Source organism: Haemaphysalis longicornis, unplaced genomic scaffold, assembly GCF_048455015.1.
Source record: "Haemaphysalis longicornis isolate Haplotype H1 unplaced genomic scaffold, Haemaphysalis longicornis Haplotype H1 scaffold_1, whole genome shotgun sequence".
In the NCBI taxonomy this organism is placed as follows: domain Eukaryota; kingdom Metazoa; phylum Arthropoda; class Arachnida; order Ixodida; family Ixodidae; genus Haemaphysalis; species Haemaphysalis longicornis.
The window spans coordinates 452,389,239-452,415,000 of NW_027526203.1; the positions used below are offsets into that span (position 1 = coordinate 452,389,239).

The 25,762-nt window shown below is 44.3% G+C and overlaps 1 protein-coding gene across 1 annotated transcript in view; it reads right to left on the reverse strand.

The window, feature by feature from the left end:
• Nucleotides 1–25,762, reverse strand: part of LOC144156049 (atrial natriuretic peptide receptor 1-like) — a 116,331-nt gene that overhangs the window by 29,331 nt on the left and 61,238 nt on the right. The window contains exons 11-15 of the mRNA XM_077687829.1: nt 20,370–20,447; nt 11,018–11,122; nt 4,716–4,787; nt 2,322–2,475; nt 1,177–1,341 (exon numbers count right to left, since the gene is read on the reverse strand). Coding sequence (XP_077543955.1) covers nt 1,177–1,341; nt 2,322–2,475; nt 4,716–4,787; nt 11,018–11,122; nt 20,370–20,447 — 574 coding nt within the window. The remainder of the gene's footprint in view (nt 1–1,176; nt 1,342–2,321; nt 2,476–4,715; nt 4,788–11,017; nt 11,123–20,369; nt 20,448–25,762) is intronic.

Consider the following 25,762-nt stretch of genomic DNA (forward strand, 5'->3'; position numbering starts at 1 on the left):
TTGTTTCATATCCGATAGCCAGATTGCAGTAGCGCTAGCCTGCCAGGAAATTTGAGCTTGAAGTGCCCTTTTCCTTGCTCCCCTGCAAACTTTACTCCCTTGTGATAGCGACTGCCGAGACGAACGAACTGAGTCACTGACGTGCCCGTAAACGCAGAAGGAAAGCATTTTATCTCACACATGCTGCCTTGTGCCCTTGGAACCAAATCAGAAAAGAAGCGGCGGCATAAACGTGCATCTTCTTAACGGACTGCCCGCGGGTGTTTTACAAAAAAAAAAAAAAAAAAAACGGACACAAAAAACGTACACATTGACGTGGATACCACGCACCAGCAAATGATTTTATTCTAAATGAGGTGAAAACATATATCCTACAAAAAAAAAAGAATGAGGCAACGAATTCGTAAGAGTGGGGAAAGAGGGAGTTACAAGGATTAAATGTGAATACTATAGCGAACGCCATGGCCGGTCCACGTGCTGTGATTCAAAAGATTGTTCTAAAAATTGAATCTCACGCAGGGTGAGCGCGATAGAAGGGGTGCTCATACAATCTCCATACAATATATATATATATATATATATATATATATATATATATATATATATATAAAAGGCGAGTTACGAATGCAAGCGCTTAGTACGCGCATTTGGCCCAGCCATGCAGTATAAGTGCGTGTGTTGCCGCATGTTTCGCCACACTACAATATTGTTGATGCGCAAGTATCAAATTGGAAAAATATTAATTGAAGCCCATTATATCACCAAGAAAAGCAGCGACTGGATAAGCGAAACTTCAATAACTCAGGCTTCATAAAAAGGAATGCAGTTTTCGTTTGTTTGCACATTATATCATCAAGAAAAGTAGCGACAGGATAAGCCAAACTTCGATTACTCTATCTGCATGAAATGGAATGCAGTTTTTGTTTGTTTAGTTTGAATTGAAGCACATTATATCATCAAGAAAAGTAGCGACAGGATAAGCCAAACTTCGATTACTCTATCTGCATGAAATGGAATGCAGTTTTTGGTGGTTTAGTTTGAATTGAAGCACATTATATCATCGAGAAAAGTAGCGACTGGATAAGCCAGACTTCGATTACTCTAATCTGCATGAAATGGAATGCAGTTCTTGTTTGTTTAGTTTGCCACTTGAAGTTTCCGGATTGGGCGGCTCACCTTCGGGCGGTAAAAAGTGCTTGGAGTATTTCTCCAAATTTTCGAACGGCCCAGAGCGCGTGAGGATCTCTTGAAGGATGATGGCGAAGCTGTAGACGTCTCCCTTAACCGAGCCTCCCGGTGATTCTTCGCGAAGATGCTCGGGCGCCGTCCACAGAAGGCTGCCTGAGGAAAAGGAATCGGCATGCGCACCCCAACGAGAAGTAACTACAGGAAAACGCTTGCAAGAATACATTGTATTAGGGATTACATGGCATCAAATTTTCATAATGATATCGGACCGTTCAGCGCCAGGCGTGGCCTACAGTAACTTGGTCTCTCATTCGAACCTCTTTTTGAATGTAGCCACTAGTCGTTCGAGCAGAGAATCGCTCCATTACGCGTCCCTTTCTCGTTAAGTATTCATGTATTTCTTTTTGTTCATACATAGTATGCTGAAGATACAATTCAACGGGATAGTCATGCCTTAAATATAACGCGTCGCAAAAAAGAAAAGAAACCGCCCGCACTTTGTTGGTCCATAGCGGATGGACAGGTAAAAGAATGATCTGCGGAGAAACATTATTAGAGGCATTTTACGCATAGCTGAAAATTCAGTAGTGCAGGAATTCTAAATTTGTAAAATCCGCTTACAGTGCCAAACCGGGTTTGAAAGAGAACGAGGTCATGCTGGCGAACGGCTTGAATGAACAGGATTACCTTTTTAAGCACTCATGGGCCTATATGTTACTCAAGACGCCGTCGTCGTCATGATCATCATCATCACCAGCCTGTCTACGCCCACTGCAGGGCAAAGGACTCTCCCATAGATCTCCAATTATCCCTGTAATAATAATTGTATCAAATAAAGTTCTGGAAAAACCATAAACGAAAGTATTAAAAAGGCTTTACTCTGAGATCGCAGTATATCTCGAAACGTTCCCGTGAGCATTTCTTAAAATCTACACGACTGAACCGCCTTTATTGTCATTTCCTTTTTTAGTCACCTCTCCTTTTGATGCATTAGTTGAAGCTTCTCTCAAGAAAGCGTTTTTCCGTTGGCTCATCAAGTCGAGTGCAAACAGTGAGCCGTAATCAGCATGACCTTCTGTGCCAACGAACGCGTCGGGGAAAGAAGTGTCTGTAGAGGTCGCAGCAGTACGTACGAGGGTTCTCGATGTCAGGAGGCGTCACCTGCTTCCGTAGCTCCCGTAGACCAAAGTTCGATATCTTTACCACGAACCGGGCGTCGATGAGGCAGGCGGTAGACTTCAGCCGGCCGTGGAAGCCGATGAAGCCGCAATGCAGAAAGCTCATGCCCTGTGTAGCACGGGAAAACTGTTGCATTAGTTTGCGGCTTCAAACTAAGCATCGCAAAAGGGTGGTGCCTGTTCAAGGTGAGTAATGCGCTACAGAGACGAAGACAGAAAATAAGCGGGGCAATTTGTCTTTCTTGTCTCTAGCGCTTTGTCCTGTTAACTTTCCAGTCTTTTCCATGTAGTGCATTACCCACCATGAATCTATACCAGCACGTCGAACTCGCAGTTGTACTCTACTGTGTTCATTGGTATGCGAACTTCTTTTGTAGATGGCGTCCCAAGTAAAGCGTGCTAAGCGCTGTATATATATATATATATATATATATATATATATATATATATATATATATATATATATATACACACACACACACACAAAGATAGGTCGGGAGTCCCCACTCTGGGCGGGTTTTTCTTCCTTTCTTTCCTCGTTACGTAACTTTACAAATGTTAACCTCACTAACCGTCGTAAAAATAGCCTAATCATTCCCCTATGCCTCCTTAGGCGTTGTTGAAGACTGCCGACCTATCTTTGTGTATTTCCTCCACGAGCCCCTCATTTCCTGTATATATATATATATATATATATATATATATATATATATATATATATATATATATAAGGTTAGTAGAGACAGAGACACACGAGAAGGACATTGAAAATAAAAATAAAAGTTTAGTGACGTTTCAGGGAGAGGACTCCCTTTCTGAAGAAAGGGAGTCCTCTCCCTGAAACGTCACTAAACTTTTATTTTTATTTTCAATGTCCTTCTCGTGTGTCTCTGTCTCTACTAACCTTATTTCTTCGCGCTCTGAGTGAGTTTTTGATTCCAGACTATATATATATATATATATATATATATATATATATATATGGTACGTTCAAGAAAGGAAGTCCTCTTCCTGAAACGTCAGGAAACTTTTATTTTTAATTTTTAATGTTTTTCTTGTGTGTGTCTGTCTCTACTTACCTTGTTTTTTCGCGCTCTGTGTGAGTTTTTATGTTTCCAGACTATATATATATATATATATATATATATATATATATATATATATATATATAAGGTAACTGGACAGACACACGAGAAAAACAATACAAAATAAAAATAAAAGTTTATTCAGGAAGAGGACTTCCTTTCTTCAGAGTACAGAATGGTTGGTTTCAGGGTCATATATATACAGAAAATGTAGCAAGGGCGAGGGCAGGGCAAGTGAAAGGAGAGTTTGTACACTGGGATCATGGTTGGTGGGCAGAAAAAGGAGAGAAGTGGAAGAGAAAAAAAAAGTATAACAAGAACCTACAGTACCGCGGTACGAACATGAGAAAAAGAGCCAAACATGAAAAGAAACAGAACGAAAAAGAAAAATTTAACAAGGTAATTCCCCCTTTCCCCCGTGGAAACAGGGGTGAAAGAGGGGTCAAAACAAGATATGCCCATGCACGCTTGACATAGGCAAAAAAAATTCCACTGACGCGGAATGAACATGAGAAAACAACAACAACAAAAAAGAAACAGAACGCGAAAAAATTTGGAAAAAGTTATTGCCCTTTCCCCCCTGGCAATAGGGGCGAAAGAGAGGGGTGAAAACAAGATATGCCCTTGCACGCGTTCGTACCAGGTGACTGTGATTTCTTTGTAGTCTTTTTTTCACGCCCATACCAAATGCGTGGTGCAAGGGCATATCTTGTTTTCACCCCTCTCTTTCGCCCTTATATATATATATATATATATATATATATATATATATATATAAAAGGTTAGTAGAGACAGAGACACACGAGAAGGACATTGACAATAAAAATAAAAGTTTACTGACGTTTCAGGGAGAGGACTCCCTTTCAGAAGAAAGGGAGTCCTCTCCCTGAAACGTCAGTAAACTTTTATTTTTATTTTCAATGTCCTTCTCGTGTGTCTGTCTCTACTAACCTTATTTTTTCGCGCTCTGTGTGAGTTTTTGATTCCAGACTATATATATATATATATAGCAGTAGAAGAGAAAATGTTTGACTCACGATTGAAAACAAAAACAGTGGTTTACTGACGTTTCGACTGGAGGACCAGTCTTCATCTTCACTCCAGTCTTCACTCAGATGAAGACTGGTCCTCCAGTCGAAACGTCCGTCAGCCTATGCGGAGTTATCTATTGGGCGGCCTTTTCCAAAAATACCTGCTCAAATGGTGGGCTCATGGTCACAATGTCCCGCAGTGACAAAGTCCTTTCCCTAGTGTGATTACTTACCTCCACAATATCATTGATGATAGAGTAACGAAATGTCCAATCCAGCTTCAGTGACTCGTTCTCCAGGAGGTCCTGCGGGCGGACAAGACAACAAAAATGCGTGCATATTTATTCCCTGTCACGCTGATATTTCCAGCAGCACTTCCAAGACGGAAACGACATTCCGCTTCACATTTTTATTACGTCTTATCTGGGGTGGCCGTCTAAGTTTGTGACTGCTTCAAAAGCGCAGTTTCAAATTCATGGACATGCACGACTCATATGAAACTAACACTGGAAGCCTGTGGCATTTGCGGCATGACTAAAAATGGTAGCTTTTGAAGCTCAGAACCAGGTTACTCAACCTAGTTTTCCTCGTCTTTTTTTTACAACGGATGCAATCAGGGTTATGTACCGCGAGTGGCTAAGAGTTCCCTTCTTAAAGTACCTACAAATACAACCTACAACGCACTGGCCTGTAATTATCCGTGTATTTCCCTACATATGTGGCTACTTTTATTTTCAGTGACGCCACAGTTACTGTCTACGAAACAGAAAAAGGGAACGAGTAAAGCCCGTTCTACATGGAGCGAATTTCGCCGGCGAATCCGCTGGAACGAACACTCGCACTTGCGAAGTTCGCAATGCCTGGAATTGTCGTCTACATGGGGCCTGCGAACGCCGCGATTTTCGCATTTCAGATGCGCCTTGTTTGCAGACTGAATTAAGTTTGCCACCAGCAAAGGTTGTTGTGATTTTAACAAGGGTGGTTTTATTTTACTTTCTTGGCAAGTTGTTTCTGCCTGGTTTGCGGTGAATATAAGTTTATTTGCGGTTTTATATAAGAATCGCCAATTATTTATCAATATACGCACACACAGCAGAAAAGACAAACGTTTTGGTGTGACCGCGCTTTTGTCGCGCTCATACAAGCAACTCCATCTGGTTTCCAAGCGTGCAAGTGGTGCCGAGCTGTGCTCCTATTGGCCGCAGGTCCGGCCCCTCTACGCCGCACACGCCGCACGAGCGGCGTTTGCTCGACCGCTTCAAATGTTTGGCACTTTGCCGCAGCAACGAAAAAAGGTGGTTTTGCCGCACGAGCGGCGCCGCATCAGCGAATTCGCAGGCGAAATCGCTCCATGTAGTACGGGCTTAACGCGTTTTTGGTTGCTACAACTTGTGTGATTTAAAAGCCACTGACGCTAGTGACCCTCCTTTCACTCCAAGTGCGTGCGGAAAACAAATTGGTCGCCGTCCCGCCCTGCAAAAGTGGTCGTCCAGCAAATTTGTTGTAAACCACTACAAATGGTGATGGAGGAGGGTATGAAATGTTTCTCGTTTTCTCGGCGGCCCTGTCACTTGTTCTCGGCTAGTGTTACTAGATAAGGGTACAAAGTATCGGCACTCTTTTCTCCAATTGGTCCGTGCCACCGTCATGATCACATGGTCAGTTCACATTACGTGACATTTGTTTACACTGCGACGATTTATGGGCGCCGCCGTTTTGCTGTTTATACGTTGGAGTCACGGCAGTCAACTGTGGTAGGCTTAACTTGTCCTCCCTGCTCTGCGGCTGCGCGCGGCTGACGGCGTTCCGAATGCGAATGAAAGATAACATGGTTAACAGCATTTCAGCAGCAGAAGCGTGTCCAAAGATGCCGTTTTGCCGCATATTCGGTAATGTAAGCAAAAGACCCGGTCGAAATTTTAACGGCGAGGCCGTAGATGCGGCAATTTCGCAACATTGATGAACGACAAAATGGCCGCCGTTGCTGAATTGTGTGCCTCAGTGGGGGTACTCTAATACCATATCTACTGTCACTACGCTCGGCTTCTCTGGTGGCAAAGGCTGGGTCCTGCATAGCCTGACGCATGCGCTCAGCGTCTAGGGCAAAAACTGCTCTATTTAGTGACACTAGTCCTGCCTGGCCTTCAAATATAGTCTGCAAACATAATATTTACCAGGAACACCTGTTGGGGGGTTGCATTGTTTCCAGGTGCCTTATGATCCATAATGCGGTTTCGATGCTTCTTTTGTGGTTTGCTTAAACGGATCCTGAGCTCTATGCTCTATGCCTGATTAGCCTGACGCATGGGCTGGGCCTTGGCGCCTTGGAGTTTTTGGCCATGAATATCGTTTTTGGCCACGGCGATGAAACCGTTGCGAGATAGAGGTATACAGCTTTGGTGTAAAAGGGGGTACACTAAAGCACGAGACTTCGCTTTTGCCTTCAGGTTTGACATGGCTATAATGAACGTGGTCGCTGTTAATTTTCTTTCTGGAGTGCCTAGCTCTTACCCTCCCCTTCCCTCCTCCCTAATATACTTCGCACGGTGGTGCGACGCTAGCTCACGAGAGCTTCCGTGGAACGGTGCGCACAATACTCGAATGCTCTTAAAAGTAGCCTGATCTGAACGCGTCTAGTCGGCTGTTGAGAGAAGGGCCACACGAAGCGAGCTAATGGGAGCGTTGTAAAGACCACGGGATCATCGCAAGACGACGCGGGTGAATATTGAGACCGGAGGCATGAATATCGGTTACACGCTACAAATGATGCAGCACTCAAGAGAAACTGGAGCCACGTGCATAAAGTGTTACGTGATCGCCGACCTTACGACGTTGAGAAAAAATACAAAGAAAGCGTTGGTTTCTCATAATTACAGACATGAAATCTCCAGTCCCCTTGACCATGCGGATTATTCTGTTTTTTTTTTCGAAGAAAAGCCCATCTCTGCCCGTATGCAGTCGCGATGAGCAAAATCTTGTGAATAGAACTGCCTTTATTTGGTACACGAAATCGGATTAATCGAATAAGCATGACATTTCCAATTGCCGTGACAGCATTGGGGTTTTTATATGCACAGCTCAAATTCACGTATCGTTGAGATCATTACGCGAGCATCGCAGAAAAAAAGTCCATTTGAATACTACTTGCAGTTTCTTCGTTTTAATTTTGGCCCTACGCTCAATCCCCGTATCCTGCGCAAATCAATCCCTCGAAGAAAAGGACTCGGAAATCTCGTGTTATTCCTTTCTAATTGTCCGCATAGCTCTCGGGATCTGCACTCCGTGCTGCGTTCATTTGTGCGGATTTGCGTAGAGCTAACAGCTTAATGTTAGCCCCGGAGGAAGTGGCGAGCGTCTTCTATTGGCAGTGCGAGTTAGCGTCTCCTCGATCGGGCGAGTTGGAGAACGGTGGGTAAAGCGGAAGACGGCCGAAAACATGGCACAATCGATTTGCGGTGGGCATAAACATTGGCCGGACGAAGCATAATAGCCAAATCGGCAGCCGCGATTGGAAATTGGATTCCGTCCCCGGAACTTTTCGCTCCACGAAATTGGATTCAGTCGTATTTGCGCACGGCGCAGTTGCGTCACCCGTCGAACTATTAGTTAAGGTGTCGAAGTGTCAACCTATGACTCTTGCTCAAATCTGGAAAAGAAAAAAAGGAAGGAGGGAAAGAGATCAGTGACTTTCACGGCGAGACGGACATAATCGTCGGATGTACGTGTTGAAGTACGGTTGATGCCCCGGACATGTGGTCCCAAACAATGTGTGCCTTTAAGTCCTGACGCTTCGGAGATCAGTCATTAGGCTCAGTCAACTGGGAAAATCATTTTTGTAACGCGAGCAGCTTGCGCTAGAGCAAAAAAAGTAATAATTATATCCGCATAGGTAAAAGCCATAGGCCCGTGTATTGGTTTGTTTAGAACTACATTGAGCTTACATTTTTACTATGTTTGGAATAACCGTCTCTTAAAAAAATTGCACTTGAGATTTCCACGAAAAGCCACCGCGCGAGTAAAATGCAGAAAATGCAGTCCGGTCATAGTGACTTCGGTGCCCTATGGGGTTGCTTGCAAGCCATACAGGCCGAGCTTTTGAAGTTGGTGGAGAAGATCAAACGAGGGAACTCTAAAATAAATTTTGGCAGGTCAGTATTAAAAGACAATTTTTTCGTGTTAATCCATTGCTTCGGGAACATGGTATCCAGGGCCGGCCAGCATAGGCAACGTCTTTGGAAAGCAAGGGAGCTAGCTCTATGACAATATAGATAGAGAATTGCGGCATATCTCAGGGAAAGATGATAGTGATGCTGAGGTATAGTGCGACTGCTCAACGGTGAGATAACACGGTGCAGATTACACGGGGAATGGCGCAGCAGCACAGGCAAGTGTTAAAGAAAAAATGCGCTTCTCTCACCGTTTACGCTAAAAGAATGGAAAGACGATTAAAATACCGAAAAATCGACTTGGACTTATCTCAGCAAAGCAATGGAAAGCTGGTGGAAAAAAATGGAAAGTCCCACCTACGGAAGTTCATGTTTCTGCTCAAGCTGTCTTCCCGCCGAGCATTATACACGAATGAGCCTGAATTCGCGCTATGCTGCCTGCCTTCGCAACGGGTCACGCACTCCAAAGCAGGCGCAAAGTTCAAGCCTGAGAAGACAGTGGCTGCAGGTCGCTCTCTCAAAATTTACGATGGCCGGCAGAGCGGTTATCTAACGGCAACAACTTAATGTGATGCTTTCGGAACAAGGCGTATATACGGGCATGTCGTTGCTTGCTGTCGTCTTGGCAACTGGTCGTATTAGAGAGCCCGACGCGGTAAAGACACGTGCGTTTTAATTAAAACGGCTTCTTATGCCCTGCACCTAGAAAGAAAGCGAATGCGTTGGCCAAGAGCACAAGCACGGCGCAAGGAGTCCGATTTTAAGTGCGCGTAGCAACGACGGTCTGTTTCCTTCGGTGTTCAATTAAGGGCCCCCACCTGTCACATTAAACTCTTGGTAGCGGAGACACTATTGAAAATCAATGCTGTTCGAAATCCTTTTTATGTGTTCGAAAGGAAATCATAAATGCGTGGATTTTGGCTGTAGTCATTAGGTCCTCCCTGCTGTCTTGCAGAGCGTCGTCCTCTCTGACCCACGGCTCGTCGGAGCGGTTGGCTACACCGCACCAGTTCGTTTTTACCCTCACTATTTTTACACTCCCTTGCGTATTCGTCGCCCCCAAAAAGAAACGCTGCTACAATGGCTGGGCGTTATTCCTTGCCGACACGCTTGCTTATGTTAGGTTTCATGATCACCTGTAAAAAAACTGAAGAACGTTCGTTCGGCGAAGTTACGCTTGCTTGATTGAGTATGAGGTTTAACGTGCCGACGCTACACAGGCGATGAGGCACGCCGTAGTGGAGGGCTCAGGATTGATTTTGACCGCCTGGAGATCTTTAACGAGCGCCGAAATCTCGAACACACGGGCGTTCTCGCTTTTCGCTTCCGTCAGAAAAGCGGCCGCCCCGGCCGAGAATTGAACCCGCGTCCTTCGAAGTTACGCTTAAGAGAGCAAACATACTCATGAGTAGGGACCTAGTGACGCGCTCATGCGTGAGTACACGAACCAATTACAGCCGCGCACCTGATGGCATTTTTCTTTGAAATCCCCACTATTATCTCGTAAACCCTGCTCTCGAGATACCCGGCCTAACCCAGTCGCTGATAACCGCGCTCCTTGCGTGCTCTTTAAATCAGCAATAAATACCCCCGAGCATAGTGCACTTGTCGTTTCTTATGTCCCTCTGGGTTACGGCCAGCAGTAGCTGGTACGATACACCACGCTGCTTAGGGAAGGGATGGATTGATAATCCCACAGTGGATACAAAGATCGCATTGTTTAAGTAGCATCAAGCCAAATGGGGAAATCACGCATGTGCGAAATAATTACGGCAACTTATGACGATAAATATGATAACCCGTTAAGTTTGAAGATAACCCTCGAAGCAACAAGCAGTTCCTCGGGCAACAATGGGGCTTAACCGACGCAATGCATCTCGTAGCGATCACTAAGGTTTCTGGAAAACAGCATCCGTCACACCCATGAGAATGGTGTTGCGGCACTCAATTGTTTCCTTGAGCTCAACATAACAACCAAATAAGCGGCCGTTTTGATTCAGGAGCAAAATTGGGCAGTTATCCAGGAGGACGCCAAAGAAGACGCTCTCCTATTATCCAGTACCACCTCCAAAGCTTTGGACATCGCCTGTTGGCTCGTCTATTTCCTGTAGCGACACAATAAGGATACATTTGGTGCAAATTACTTCGGCTTCAATTTTCCTCCATCAACTACAGCGAGGTCTTCTACCTTACTCCTTACAGTTACACAATTCTCAAACAACAAACCCCGCGTCTATTACCGACCACTTCGTGCGGCGCAACTATTACGACAATGAGGAGAGTTTTTTTACTTGCTGAAGCATTTCTTTGTGGCGTCGCTGCATGCAGGCGCGAGGCGCCAGAAAGGAGAAGCCACATAGCCTGCTCACCCTGAGGCTTCCGCGCGGGCAGTACTCCATGACGAGCCCGACGTTCGGATCCTCCGTGGTCAGCCCCACCAGGCGCACCAGGTTCTCGTGCGTCACGTCCCTCATCTGCGCACGCATGCACGCCTGGCTGCTCATCTCACCATCTGAGCACTGAGGAGAGACAACAGCACGACCGAGAGCTCTGCGACTAAGTTGCTTACTGTCACGCCCTTTCACCGGGGTCAGATTTTCCTTCGCGCAAACAGAGATATAAACGAAGATTCAGCATCCGTTGCAATATGCTGTGGTAGATTTACCAGCATTGTGGGCTTGTGGCTACCGTGCTTCTCTGGGGTTTCGCCTTGCTTTCTTCTTGTGCTTGTAAGGTTTCTGCTTGGGAATCGTACACTCAGAAATCGTGTTCAGAAATAAAAAACAAGCCGGCGGCGAGCGCGCGCAGAACGTGCGCCCACGCGGCATTCGAGCATTTCGGTGTGAACGCGACATTTAGGTGCAGGACCCTTTGGAAGGGACACTTAGGCTTACCGGCGTTTTTGCCCACGATGGACGTACGTTTGAGTGCAGGGACATTTAGGCCTGGGGACATCGTCACCAAATGTTGTTCTAGGAATTTTTTTTGCTTATATTTATATCGCTATCAGGCAATAAGGTTGTAAAGTTTGTTAGCTGTGCGGAAACGAATGATGCACCCAGGCGTATTTTCTACACCGAGAACCACAATTACAGAATAGATGGGAACAAATAAAGGTGCTGATTAATTTCCGTTCGATTCTTCGCGCTTTTAAACTTCCCGTTCCTACCTCACGCACGTCGTAACTGTGGGAGTAACCGGGCGAACACCAGGAGCACAGGGGACGATGAAGGAGCGAACGCGGACTGGAGAGGAGAATGAATGACAATGATTGCAAAAAGAGCGCGAGAAAAACAAAATAGAGGAGAAGATTACCTGAAAGTGAGGATGAAATGGAAGGAAGAGCGGGCCGTTATTCATAGACTCCTTTTTACTGGTGCTGTTGCGGAGCCGACCGCTTACCTAAGACCGCAGCTATGGTTCGAGTAGAGCGCGTGCTTCAGAGGGAGGCTAAGGGGGTTTCGCGTTTCAGCGTATGTCAGCGCGTGAACCACGTAGAACCAGTTGCCCCGGGTGGGGCCAGAATAAATAAGTGAAAGAGGCGTTTTAGAAACGGCTAGTCGACAGCCTGTTCCGATTTTTTTTTGTTCATTTACTCTAAAAGCCCTTACGGGCGTTACGTAGGGAAGGGGGCGAAAAAAATTATAACATAAAAAACTGCAACAATCATGGAAATACAAATACAAACATGATCACTTAAGAACGTGTGAGCACTAGCTAGTTGGTATTTCATGATGAAAACTTTTAAGAGCGAAAATATTTGGACGAAGGACGTGAAGGACACGGACACGTCCTTCATGTGTGTCCTTCACGTCCTTCGTCTAAATATTTCCGAAATGCATGGTGGCACATTAAGGGTACCCATAAAGGACGGCAACATTGAAAAATGATTGGAAATGAAAAACTGAAACATTAAAAATGATTCATACAATTTAGACATTGAGAAATAATTGTAACTGTTTGATGGATGAGTCGCGGTAATCGAATGTGAAAATGTTAGCTGGGGCTGATTCTGGTGAGGGATAGCAAGTAAAAGCGGCGAGAATTACAATAGGTTAGTACGCGCGGGTGAATTACTTTGAATGAATTATCTAGAGGAGAAACGAACGCGATTACCGGGTTTAATGTTCGAGACAGCGGACGAAGACTGGCTGTGGTATAGCTTATGAAAACCGATAAAAAACTATGTAGGCGTCGTTGTTGCAGGGGTGGTAAGTTTAGGGATTTTTCATTTGTTATGCTTGCTGATCGTAAGCAGTTCCTGAGAATGAATGGGGCAGCTCTATTTATCAGTGCTTCAAGTTTACGATATACGGCTGATGAGGGTTCCAGATTAGTACTGCATATTCTATCTTTGGTTGAACTAGTTTTTGGTAGGCCATAAGCTGTGTGGATGTGTTAGCTGAATGCAGATTGAGCCTAATGAATGCGAGTAATTTAGACGCTTTGCTGGTTATTGCATCGATATGATGTTTCCAGGTTACATCAGACGCTATGTAGACTCCCAAGTATTTTACCATGGTTAAGGTTTGTGTAGTCATACTATTAATAAAATAGCCACAGCGATCTAACATGATAGTTTAGGTAAATGTTATGTCGTTAGTTTTGGATACATTTATTTCCATCTGTCAATCCATAAACCATTTTGTCAGTTGATTAAGGTCTGCGTGCAAGGATAAGGAATTATGGGGGTGTGTCATTTGTCGATAAATAACGCATTCGTCCGCCAATAATCGAATAGTAAAACATATTACTGTTGATGTTATTGATATATATATATATATATATATATATATATATATATATATATATATATATATATATATATATATATATATATATATATATATTAAAAATAAGATAGGACCCAAGACTGGCCCTGCGGGACACCAGAAGTTTTTGAGCTAAAGGGAAGGAATGGTCATTAATGGTACTGACTGATACCGGTTGGTTAGGAAGTTACTAATCCACCTGTTCACCTTAGTGCGGATATTAAGAGTAGTAAGCTCTTTCATCAGACCGATGTGAGAGACCTTGTTAGAAGTCTTGGCGTAATCTATTAATATAACCTCTATTTGTGAGGACGAATGTACCGCATTATGGAAATCAGTAGCTAATTCGAATAATTGAGTTTCTCAAGAACGACCCTTCAAAAAACCAAGTTGATTGAAAAAAAAAGAAGCCGTGTTTTGCTAGGTAGCTTGTTTTGGTCGATAATATTATGTGTCATGTCCTAGATGTTTTGCAAACTATGCTGGTGAAGGAAATCGGTCTGTAATTAAGAGGCACAGATGGGTCGTCTGACTTGAAGATAGGGGTGACACGGACTATTCGCCAAGCAAATGGTACGCATCCTGCGTCTATGGATTGCTGAAATAGAGCAGCCAGGATCGGGGATATGACTATTTTAGTTATTTTTAGTAGTTTGGAGCATATCACATCAGGGCGTGGTGCAGAGTTGGCTGGGAGTCTGTCAATGGCTGAAGCAATACCCTCATGCGTGACAAGCACGTCATGCATTGCTAAACCTATGGACTGCATTATGGGATCGATTGGTAATGGGTTTTAAATCGTAAAGACAGAATAAAAAACAGAACTGAATTCCTTTGCATCTTATGACTAGAAAAAAACTGTACCATTTTTGGATAATGTTATGAAAGATGATTATGAGTAGTCTGGATTTATTACTTTCCCAAATTTTCTTTTGTTGGTCTGCAGTAGGTTTGATATATCGTTGTCGAAAATTTTTTTCTGCCTCGATTTCTGCTTTCACAGTTTATACTGTTCTTATAGCGCTTCCAGTAACTGGATGAATCAGGCCGTTTCGCTTTTGAATACAGTCGATTTTTTTTATACAGCGTTTAACGGCGGTCGTAAACCACTCGCCTTGCGTCGATGACTTGGTACTAATTCCTGGGATGTAATTTTCTTCCAGATCCACAAGCTTACCGGGAACAATTTGCCAGTTATTTGCATCTAAGAGCGCTAAGGAAGTGAAGAATTAACTGCGCAGTAAATGATAGCATTTCGGCTTCTATAATGCCACGGTTTGCGCGGCTGTAATCAAAAATTGTTTTTGTTTTATTCTCGGTTTTGCAGCTTTGTAATAGTGCCTCGAAGTGCCCTACGCTGTGATCGCTGATGCTAACTAAAACATGTACGGTCGTATTGCTTGGTTCTGTAGTCAGCACAAAATTGGGTTGATACTTGAAGGAAGGGGGCAATTTGACTGAAACTAAACGAAGATAACTGATCAAGAAATTATCGACATTCATGATTTTTTGTGTTGCCTTGTGGTTTGCCTTAACTCCAATCAATCTCTTGGTAATTGAAGTCCCCAGCCAGCATTACTGGGTATTTTGGGTATTGTTTTGTATGAAACATAGTGATTCGTACAAATGCTTAATAAATTCGGAGGAAGATTCCGACGGTCGGTAGCAGACTCCGACAGCACAACTTACCGAATCAGATAGGCGGAGTATCGCCCATAGGATCTCTATTCATAAAATCTTGCCAACTTGCATATTCTTTTTAACGGCTATAATTACACCGCCACCGCGAGACACTGTTCTATCTTTCCTGAATTTAGAAACATGGTTAGCCAATGATAACTCACAATCACTAACCTCAGAGGAAAGCCACGTTTTATTTCCAAACACAATATCCGCGAAACAAATAAATTCTTAAATAGAACTACTGGGTATTCGCCACGTCACACATATGTTGTAGACAGGCCACGTACAAATTACGGCATGCAGATGATGGATTATTTGATAATGAAGCTTTGCAATGACTACCCTGATGTTATATCAATTGCCAAGAGTTGCCGGAATGTTCACAAATTCAAAAGTACTGCTCGAATCCTGTTTCTTTCCGCGAATGAGTTATCATTACAATGATGCAAATTTGTATGTTAAGTACTTGAAGTGCCATCTTTGTCCTCGTGTTTCATTGTATTGGTTTATGTTGCCTGAGCTGATGTGGGCTCTTAGTAAAAATTATGACGTGATTGCTATATATTACGTTATTCTACGAATATTGTAGTGAAATGTTTTTTTTTTCCTTTCTTCATATGTCTGAAGACTATTTGTATATTGTATGCTGTTTTGTTCACTACAGCTGCTTCTGTTGCTGCTCAAGCGGGGTGAAGCCTAGTCAGGAGGGTATACCTCCTTTTGTTTTGCCTCGCCGTCATTTATGTATTGTACTGCCCAAACGAACAATAAAATACAACACCATTGAATGAACGAACAAAAAAGGTCCTGTTTATTAAATAAGCTACGAAATTTTTGTAGGATGCTTGACAGCTTTGAAAACGAAATATTTTTCACTCACTGTACTTAGCACTGTTCATTGTGATTTCCTTTAGTACCGGGTCAATTTCAAACCATGTACCGTCACAATACAAAGATATATGTTCGCAATAAAAATATTAACAGGCGCTATTCGGCGGCCATTCTCTTGCAAAATTATTCGTCTGGGGAGCAGCTTTAATTAATTTATTTGCCTTCGACAATGGAGAACTCGTAAAACTTACTGAAGTGGCAATACTTTACTTGGACATTCTTGAGGTGAAAATTTCGAACTTCGAGAAGGCAAAAAGCTCCTGACTACAGTGAAAATTGAACCTAATATAAATAGCCTTAGCCGCAAATAATAGAAATTTGCAGAAGGCTGCAAGAGTCCGCGTTCAGTCCATTCCGACACGTCTTCCCCCTGAAATAAAAAAAAAGAAATCGAGCTAGTTTGGCGGTATGTGTACTCTCTGTTTCGGCATTTTCTTATGTTCGGGTCTTTACTGGATTTTGTGTCGATCCTGTGCTCAATAACCAGGGATCCCATTTATCGGTGGTCTCGGCTGGACACAGAACAAAAGCAAGCCTTTGCAGCGCCAAGTCCACCTGCGCATGTAAGCTCTCTCTCTCTCTCTCTCTCTCTCTCTCTCTCTCTCTCTATATATATATATATATATATATATATATATATATATATATATATATATATATATATATATATATATTTGTCTCTGTCTCCGTAACATATCAGAAAATATGGTACTCAAAAGACTCTAATCTGGGAACAGGAAAGGACGCACTCGAACGCCCCTTACGCGCAAAAGGAAAAGAATACACTAGGCTCTTTTGAAAAAATGTGGCCGTGGCTTTCCTGGCTTTGGTTATAAAATATCGAGTATTTCTTCATGTCTTTGTTGTATTTTGTGCTGTTCCTGCTTATAGTAAACCTGATTAACCCACTTATCGTGCACTGGCTCGGCTTAATGGAGTAGAAAAGGGCATGCCTTCCCCCATATCCGTTAAGATGGTGCCCATAATGCCGTACACACGGGACTAAAACGAACACTAAAACCTTTGCCAGCAAATCACATGACTTGCCGCAACCCCACAACAAACTGCTCTTTTTTGTGTTTTGTGAACCCTCGTCTGCGCCCCAACCTTACGAAAAATATTTTAAAATATAAGAAGTCTGGGTTGAAGATTCCTCAAACATAAAAAAGTAGCGCGAATTAATAGAACTGAGAGCATAACAAATCAGTGTATCGAACCGAAAAAAATACCGGTTCGGCAACGGTTCGGGTACGGGGGAATTCATTTCATTCCAGTTCAGTTCCGATTCGAATAAATCTTGTACTGAACCGGTTCGCGAACCGGTTCGGCAAGTTTAGTTATCCCCAAAGGGAGAAAAAAAAAAGTTTGATAGTTTAAAGCGAATGAAAACAAAATAGAAACAAATTCAAAATACTCCTTTTTCTCACTAAAGGCAACTTTAAGGCATTTCTAAGACAACTTTAAAAAATTGGGCTATAATTTGGGAAAACAGTTGAAGTAATCGAGATTCACAGAGCACTTTCTCGCCCAGCCCTTATGTCGCCCTAAGGTATAGTTAGGGGTTTGCTCACGATAGATAGGACAGGTGTGTCCGGTCGGCATTTCTAATCTAGATAAAAAATTTATAATAGCTGCGTCGTCACTAGGAATTAGATTTGTTTGCAGGAAGAGACTTTTCATTAAAAAAAAAACCAAAACCGGCTCGGGTCGCAGGCGCGTTGGACGATATGCGCGATATTCGAAGCTTTTACTTCTCTTAAAACACGAGAAATTGCAGCTATCGGCGCTGTTTTTTTTTTGTCGATACATTGCATACATTTCAATGAGTTAGCTTATTGCAGGGAAGTCAGTCGTTTCGCTCTAATTTATAAACTTGCAATCTAGTATTTTTTTCCGGATATTTCACAGATCCAGGTAAAGGCTGTCCTTCATGAGCTGCTTCAAAATATGTAGCAATATTTTCGCAGTTCTATAGCTACAAAGGACGAAATATGACCTTGTTAGCTCTATTTCAGTGGCATACTAGAGTGATTTGTAACAAACTTCTGACGTCAACGTAAGACCGAAATCATGAACCCCTCCGTCAAACGACGATGATTGGTGAACGCGAAGCTTTCTCGTGACGGATTCGCTGGTCGTCGTCTGAGCTTGGACAGAGTTTCGACCATGTCGAAATGGAGCCATCGGATAGACGCTGGCTTCATAACACGAGAGACCCAGGTTGAATTCCGGCCACTGAAGCGTTTTTTTTTTTTTTTCATTTCACCCCCGATCATCATCGTTTGAGAGAGATGGCTTTGCTGCAGGGCGTTTTCGCCTTGCAGACACCATAAGTGAGAAAACTGAAGCTTCGCATTGAAATGACCGCTGCAAACTTGTCCACTTTATGCGTGCTCAAAAACTAACGATTATATCAGGCACCAGTGCCCTCGTTTCCTTCGCGGTGATGACAAGTTTGGTTCGGGGAAAGGTCGGACAGAGAAAGGCGCGCCTAGACAAAAATCTACCTCTTGGCTTCGTGCTTACTAGATGGGAGAAGGCAGCGAGCAAGAACGGAAATTATTCGTGCATAAACTCTGCCTAAATTTACAACCAAATGGTGGTAGTTCTCTTTTTGCTTTCCTGAGGAAACACATTTGTTAGAAAATATTGGCGTGTTTGATGCTCCGAGGATGCATGGCTGTGCCATGAGGCCCACCGAATATTGCAGGGTGGGAGAAAAATTTTGACCACCTGGGACTCTTTTAAGCGAGCGCCGCAATATCGACACATAGACGTTTTCGTTTTTTGTCTATATCACAGGAGCGGCTGCCGGGGGCGGTGACCGAACATACAGTCTTGCCAGTGGTCCAGCCACGGAACCATTCCTGCGGATAACACAAGTGGTTACGCTTTCCAGGTGTGCGACACTTTTAAGTAAATGTGAAGCGCAACAAGGAGATGCAGTTAACGCGTGGGCCTTCGCCGTTCCGCAGTGCAGCAATCGTATGGCCCGATTGCTCCTACACAGTTGCAGCGAAGGAACTGCAACGATCATTTTCCCCATCGCCTGCAGAATGCCGCAAGTGTGTAGCTTCTGTCGCTCACCCTTGCACTCTGCAGGCGCGACCAGCAGCAACACACCATTGCAACATTATCCCGCACCTCTTTCGCCATGTTGCGAACACGTATTGATAGCGTTGCGATTGCTTTGAAGCGGAAAAGTGCGTGAGAGGTTATGATTGTGATATTGAGTCAAAAAGAAAATCGACGTATGACATTAATTGGGGATTATCAACTACGGGGGGGGGGGGGGGGGGGGGGGTGGAACCGTTTCGTCGTGAACCGGTAACCGCGACTTATTTTTTCGGTTCAGTTCCAGTTCGGGTTCAGCAAGCTTAAAAAACAACGGTTCGGGTTCGGGTTCAGTTTCGGCAAAAATAATGGTTCGGTTCCGGTTTTCGGCTCGGTTCGGTTCGGTTCCAGTTTGGCACCCGGTAACAAATATTGCCTGAAGGAGGTACAAAAAAAAAAAAAAAACGCAGTAATGCTGAAATTCTAAAGGCAAACTTCCCAAGCACGGCGTCAATCGAAAACGAATGCAGCCAGTGCAGCAGATAACCACCCGTTACTAATACGTTACGCGAAAATTAAAATATACCGACAGTTTCTACCACGGCAGCAAAAAGCTCCGTTCAACGAATAGTTGGAGCCCCGAAACTTTCTGCCCGAAAATGCACCGGAAAAGCTGTCAGGTGTGCTGCTCCCGAACGCGCTACGCCACCGGGGCTCATCATCTCCGGTGGCCTAGCGCATAATTAAGGAACATTGGAGTCGTCCCATTCGATTGATTGTAGGGTTTAACGCGCCGACGCAACGCAGGCGATGAGGCGCGCCGTAGCGGAGGGCTCCGGATTAATTTTGACCACAGGGGGATCTTTAACGCGCTCCGAAATCTCGTACCCACGGGCGTTTTTGCTTTTCGCCTTTATCAGAAAAGCGGCCACCGCGGCCGGGAATCGAACCCGCGACCTCGTGCTCAGCAGCGCAACGCCTTAGCCACTGAGCCACAGCGGTGGTTGGGTCGTGCCATTCCTGCGGTGTAAGTACCTATACTGCGCCGATCTGCTTGCTGCAAGGCATTTCATCCACCTGTTGTGCAGAAGACAGATTGATGACTTTTTTTCTTAGCTCTCTATACGGCTGAGGCAAAGTGCCATTTTTATTTCGTTTAATTTGTTACAGGAAATAGCTTGCATGCATACTCAGGCAGGAAAGTATTATTTTTTCAGTGCTTTGAAGCTAGCAAGATTAACTTAACCCAGTGGAAGAAAACTACGATACTATCAATAATAACGTATTTTTTAAAGCCGCTTGCAATAATATTGATTGTTACCTGTTTTAGCTCCAGGAGAATGTTCCGAGTTGCGGTGAACTTGCTGATGTGGATCATCTTCACCGCCACAGTCATGCCCTGCAAGGAAGCCCAGCTGCAGTGCACAGCCGTTGTTGTTCCTCCATGTGCACTGCCGTCGACGCAGGTGTCAGACTGTCACCCACTCATTTCTTTTCCCATGACAGTCCCATAGCGTCGGAAAACAACCATTACGATGCAGCATCATTATGTAGCTCTGATTACTGGTTATAGCTAAACTATCGTTGCTGTCGAATGCAGGAAGAAGGTCTCTTTCCAACCCATGGAGTGTCTCGCTAGCCTGCCTAGAGTGGAATCTAGCGCAAGTGTCAACGCGATTTCGCGAAAGCGCGCCATGACTCCATGGCAGTGTTGCGGAATGGGCGTCCCCATTCCATTCCGATTCCATTCCGAGGAATAAAAACTTTTCTTGATTCCATTCTTTTTAATTCCTCGGAATGACAGAAGCTTTTAATTCTTCGGAATGACAGAAGAATTCCCATTCCTGGAATTGACAGGAAGTTCAATTCCATTCCTTTAATTCCTCAACTTAAAAACTGCCTCAGGTGCTCTATCGAGTTGCAGAGGAGCGCAACATGAATCTGATGTTATCATACGGGTAGAATACTGCAAAAGTATGCAAAATGTGTCGCTTGTCACCGAAGTTTAGAGGTGGGAGATCTTGGTTACACATCTCGTGCAGAACAACTACCCAATGCAAAAACTTAGCGCCCCTTCCTAACGAAGGCAGATAGAAGCGCGAAAGCTAAGAGTGCGTCCAACCTTCTCTGAAAGTGCGGCCAACCAATCGTCAAATCATCAGACACCCAAACCGCAAGCGAAGAAGGAACCCATGCAACGATTTTTCGCGCACTAAGTAAACGCAGCTACGAACGACCTAAATGCACACCGTTACGTGGTTTATGAGATAAGGGATTACTATTGTACTCCTTCATGATCGACGCATGTGTTGTCTTATTTAGAACCGTTCGTTTATGCGATTTTCAAGTTAGTATTTTGACACAATGCAAGCACAGTTTCTGAGCGAGAGCGAGAGAGAGACTAAATGTGTGGCCCCCGGTTTCACGCACGCGCCGTGTGTGCAGAGACCTTGTCAGAGCTTTTCGGTCGCGCAACCAGTCTAAAGGGCAATGAATTAAGTTTTCCGACCGAGTGCGATCTGCCCCACTAAAAAAGCTGTAGCTTTAAAAAGGGGCAGTGTCACACTGCTCCTTTTTGCATAATAAGAACAGGGATCCCACTACTTATTATAGTATTCGCATGTTAGCATGTTTTAATGGTTTGTTCTTGCGGGACGGGAGGTGAAGCAGCTATTAGGTTGATGTCCGCTTTTTCCGTTTTCTTGCACAGTCTCTGGCGTGCTATCTTGCTATGTGCATTGCGTGCCGTCATACCAGCGTAATTAGTATGCTGTGGATAACTGAATGATTGTAGGGTTTAACGCGCCGACGCAACGCAGGCGATGAGGCGCGCCGTAGTGGAGGGCTCCGTATTAATTTTGACCACCTAGGGATCTATAACGTGCCCCGAAATCTCGTACACACGGGCGTTCTTGCTTTTCGACTCCACCAGAAAAGCAGCCGCCGCGGCCGGCAATCGAACCCGCGACATCGTGCTCGACAGCGCAACGCTGCTGTGGATAACTCACAGTCATGTCGCGCGGAGCTTGCTCACATGTACACGCTTTCAAAGTGCTTACTTAATTTAATTTAATTAATTTAAAAACATGCTGCAAGCCCATTGAAGGGCCCAAGCAGGAGGGGCATCAGAAGGAAAAAAAAAAACATTCAGGAGCAATACACATGGTACACTGATCAAAATAGTTTTAACAAATACAGGAATGCACCAAAGTTAAAAAAATACCAATACACGTGGCACACTGTTGGAAATAGAAACCTGAATGATTTCAAGTGAATTTACAGCCTTGAGCACTAATGCTACTGTACCAACGCGAGAGACGGGAGGGCAGCGTCACAGAACACCGTTAACAGTTCTTGCAATCACCGTACGAAAGTGGCGACCGCTTCCACGTTCACCTCCGCTGCGCTTGTTTATTGTCCTTGAACTACCTCAGACCAATGCGCTCAAAACGGGACATTATTTATGACGCCCTCATTTAAAGGGAACGAACCACACCGTGACGGGAGCCCTGTCAAAATAAAGAAGTCTAGTCAGGCAGTTTGTGTCCATGAAAGCGGAACCAATATGCACGAGGACCTGATCAAAACTTTGAAATGAGATCTTCCTACCTAAACAGTGGCGATGCTCCAACTTTCAAGCCGACGACTAAGGCTTCAGTAATCAGGTATGTTTGTACCCAGGCGTAAAGGGCACGTGCAGAGAAGGACAACAACCAAACCATGAATAAGTTTGAAACGACTGGAGGAGTGGGCCGCACATTGCTTTTGAAGCAAACCACGGTGTCGCACTGCTGAGAGCTGGCAAGGCACTCGCAAATAGGGGCGCTATTGGAGCCGCAACTATTGCAAACAAACGCCTTTCGGCAGCTGTGTGTTCTGCATTGCCTTATAGCACGAGGACGCGGGTTCGATTCCTGGCCGCGGTGGCCGCTTTTCTGGTGCAGGCGAAAAGCAAAAACGCACGCGTGTGTACGAGATTCCGGAACACGTTGAAGATCCCCAGGTGATAAAAATTAGTCCGGAGCCCTCCGCTACGGCGCGCCTCATCGCCTGCGTTGCGTCAGCACGTTAAACCTGACAATCAATCAATCAATCAATCAATCAATCAATCAATCAATCAATCAATCAATCAATCGATCGATCGATCGATCGATCGATCGATCGATCGATCGATCGATCAATCAATCAATCAATCAATCAATCAATCAATCAATCAATCAATCAATCAATCAATCAATCAATCAATCAATCAATCAATCAATCAATCAATCAATCAATCAATCAATCAATCAATCAATCAATCAATCAATCAATCAATCAATCAATCAATCAATCAATCAATCAATCAATCAATCAATCAATCAATCAATCAATCAATCAATCAATCAATCAATCAATCAATCAATCAATCAATCAATCAATCAATCAATCAATCAATCAATCAATCAATCAATCAATCAATCAATCAATCAATCAATCAATCAATCAATCAATCAATCAATCAATCAATCAATCAATCAATCAATCAATCAATCAATCAATCAATCAATCAATCAATCAATCAATCAATCAATCAATCAATCAATCAATCAATCAATGCATTGTCTAAAAATATCTAGTGCAATGGTATATCCCAGCTGCCCACTACCAGAGCTTGGAGGTAGAAAGCTCAGTAACATATCCGAAGCCCGCTTCTTACGCTCACATTGGGTGGTGCCGGGAACGGAAATTCATCACCCACAATTTTTTTTCTGCCTTTATTTTGATTTTCTGGAGCCCCGGGGCCCCATTGCAACACACGGACAGACGGTCGGCAATTTGGTCCGTATTCCCACGACATGCCTACCAGGTTGGCTTGCAAGCTGCAATGCTACTCACTGCGCGCTGGGTACGGAGGGTGGAAGGAGAACGCCAAGCAGACTCGCTGTTTCATGTTTCATACGCGAACGCTTTGTATTGTTAGCTCCAGGATTTCGCAGCATCAGCTTGCGGTGAGAAACACCGCGGCTTCTGCTTCTGGATGCTATTCCCTGCCTACTGGCCTGGCCACAGTGCGCCTGCCATTGAGACACCGGTCTGCCATTGGCGCCACGGAGTGTTGTAAAGAGAAAGCTATGCCTCAAAAAGCATTCAGTTTCTTTAGATGCCGGGTATGCATTCTCGTTTTTGTCACCGCTACTCCCTAGGAGATATACCAACGCAGTCGTCGCCACAGACTACTTAAGTAGCCAGAAGGCTCCAGCGATGGTAACACCGTCGTCTGAAAATCACCATTCCATTCCCATTCCATTCCGGGCAAAAGGAGCCTAATTCCATTCCCATTCCATTCCTCCAAGCATTGTGCTCATTCCATTCCCATTCCATTCCGGCATCTCCAAAAGGTGGAATGAATCTGGAGTCATTCCAATTCCGAAATGGTAACTCCGCAACACTGCTCCATGGGTGCCGCCAAATGTGTAGTCCGGCCGGAAGTGCGGTGTGGCATGACCGGCAACGGCTTTGTGTCTACGCGAACTGAGTTTTTGTTTTAAAAAATGCTACCCAAAGTACCGCCATTACTTAATTGTACTGTGTATAAAAATACTGTGTTAGAGTGCTTATGCTGAGAAATCAGTTTTGAGGTTAGAAAGAAAAAAAAAAGCAGGCGTCTCGCAATTGGCTCACGCATCTAGATACAGCGGGCCGTGCCGGATATATTTATAAATTGTTACATATTCCAGACTAGGTGCTGTTTTCTTTGTTTTTGGTACTATTAGCTGAAAACAAATTATTTAGATTGTATTAACTATGTTCTTCCTTCCTCTCAATTCTGTATTATTATCGTCTGCTACGCGCTTTGGGAGGTGAAGCAGATGCTACAGCTAGAGAGGCAAGTGTGATGTCTTCGCGTTGTATTTATTCGTTTTGCCGAGCGGATATAAACCTAGAGGTGAGGCCTATTACCGTAAGTAAGTATTCAAGCACGCGCGCAAAGCATTATGAAATTGCATGAATGCCTTAAATGGCAAATAAATCCCGGCAGGATTGTCGAGTCGCCATGTACCTATGTTGCCTCATTGCCCCTGTCTGAGGCAGTGCATGCTTCAAGGGGTAACCACATGCAGCGATAGCGACGAGTGACGCGAAAATCTTAACTAAATAGCAAACGGATAGTGTGGGCAGCGACAAGCGAAAAAATTGGTACGCAGACCGCCGGGGCCGTCGTCATCGCTCGCTTTTTGCCGGCCAGAAGCCGCCCACAAGCGAGCGGCAGCGACGAGTGACGACGACGGAGGGAATTGGCAGCAGTGTATTAGTTTTGTCGCTTGTTTCTGTCGCCCACACTATCTGTTTGTTGTACACATTGTCTTACGTTTTGTCTTACGATGAAGTCTTAATACACATTGTCTTACGATGAAGGGCCGGCCGGGTCACCCCCGGCCGGCCCTTCATCGTAAGAAACTCCCCGCTAACGCAAGAACCTGCGTTAAATGCAAACCACGCTGTTATTTAGACATATCTGGGATAGCCATTGAATGCCAGAAAGTGGCATGCCGAAAACGGAACAGCATGCCGAAAACAGAATTAACAAACACTTCAGGGCGGACAAGTCGAATCCATAGCATTTTGCACTGGCCACTTGCTGCCAATCCGATTCTCACACTACCCACACTTCCCATGGCGGCGTGTGTTTGCAGCGACAGTTTCCACTCTATATAACCTTGAGAACCTCTC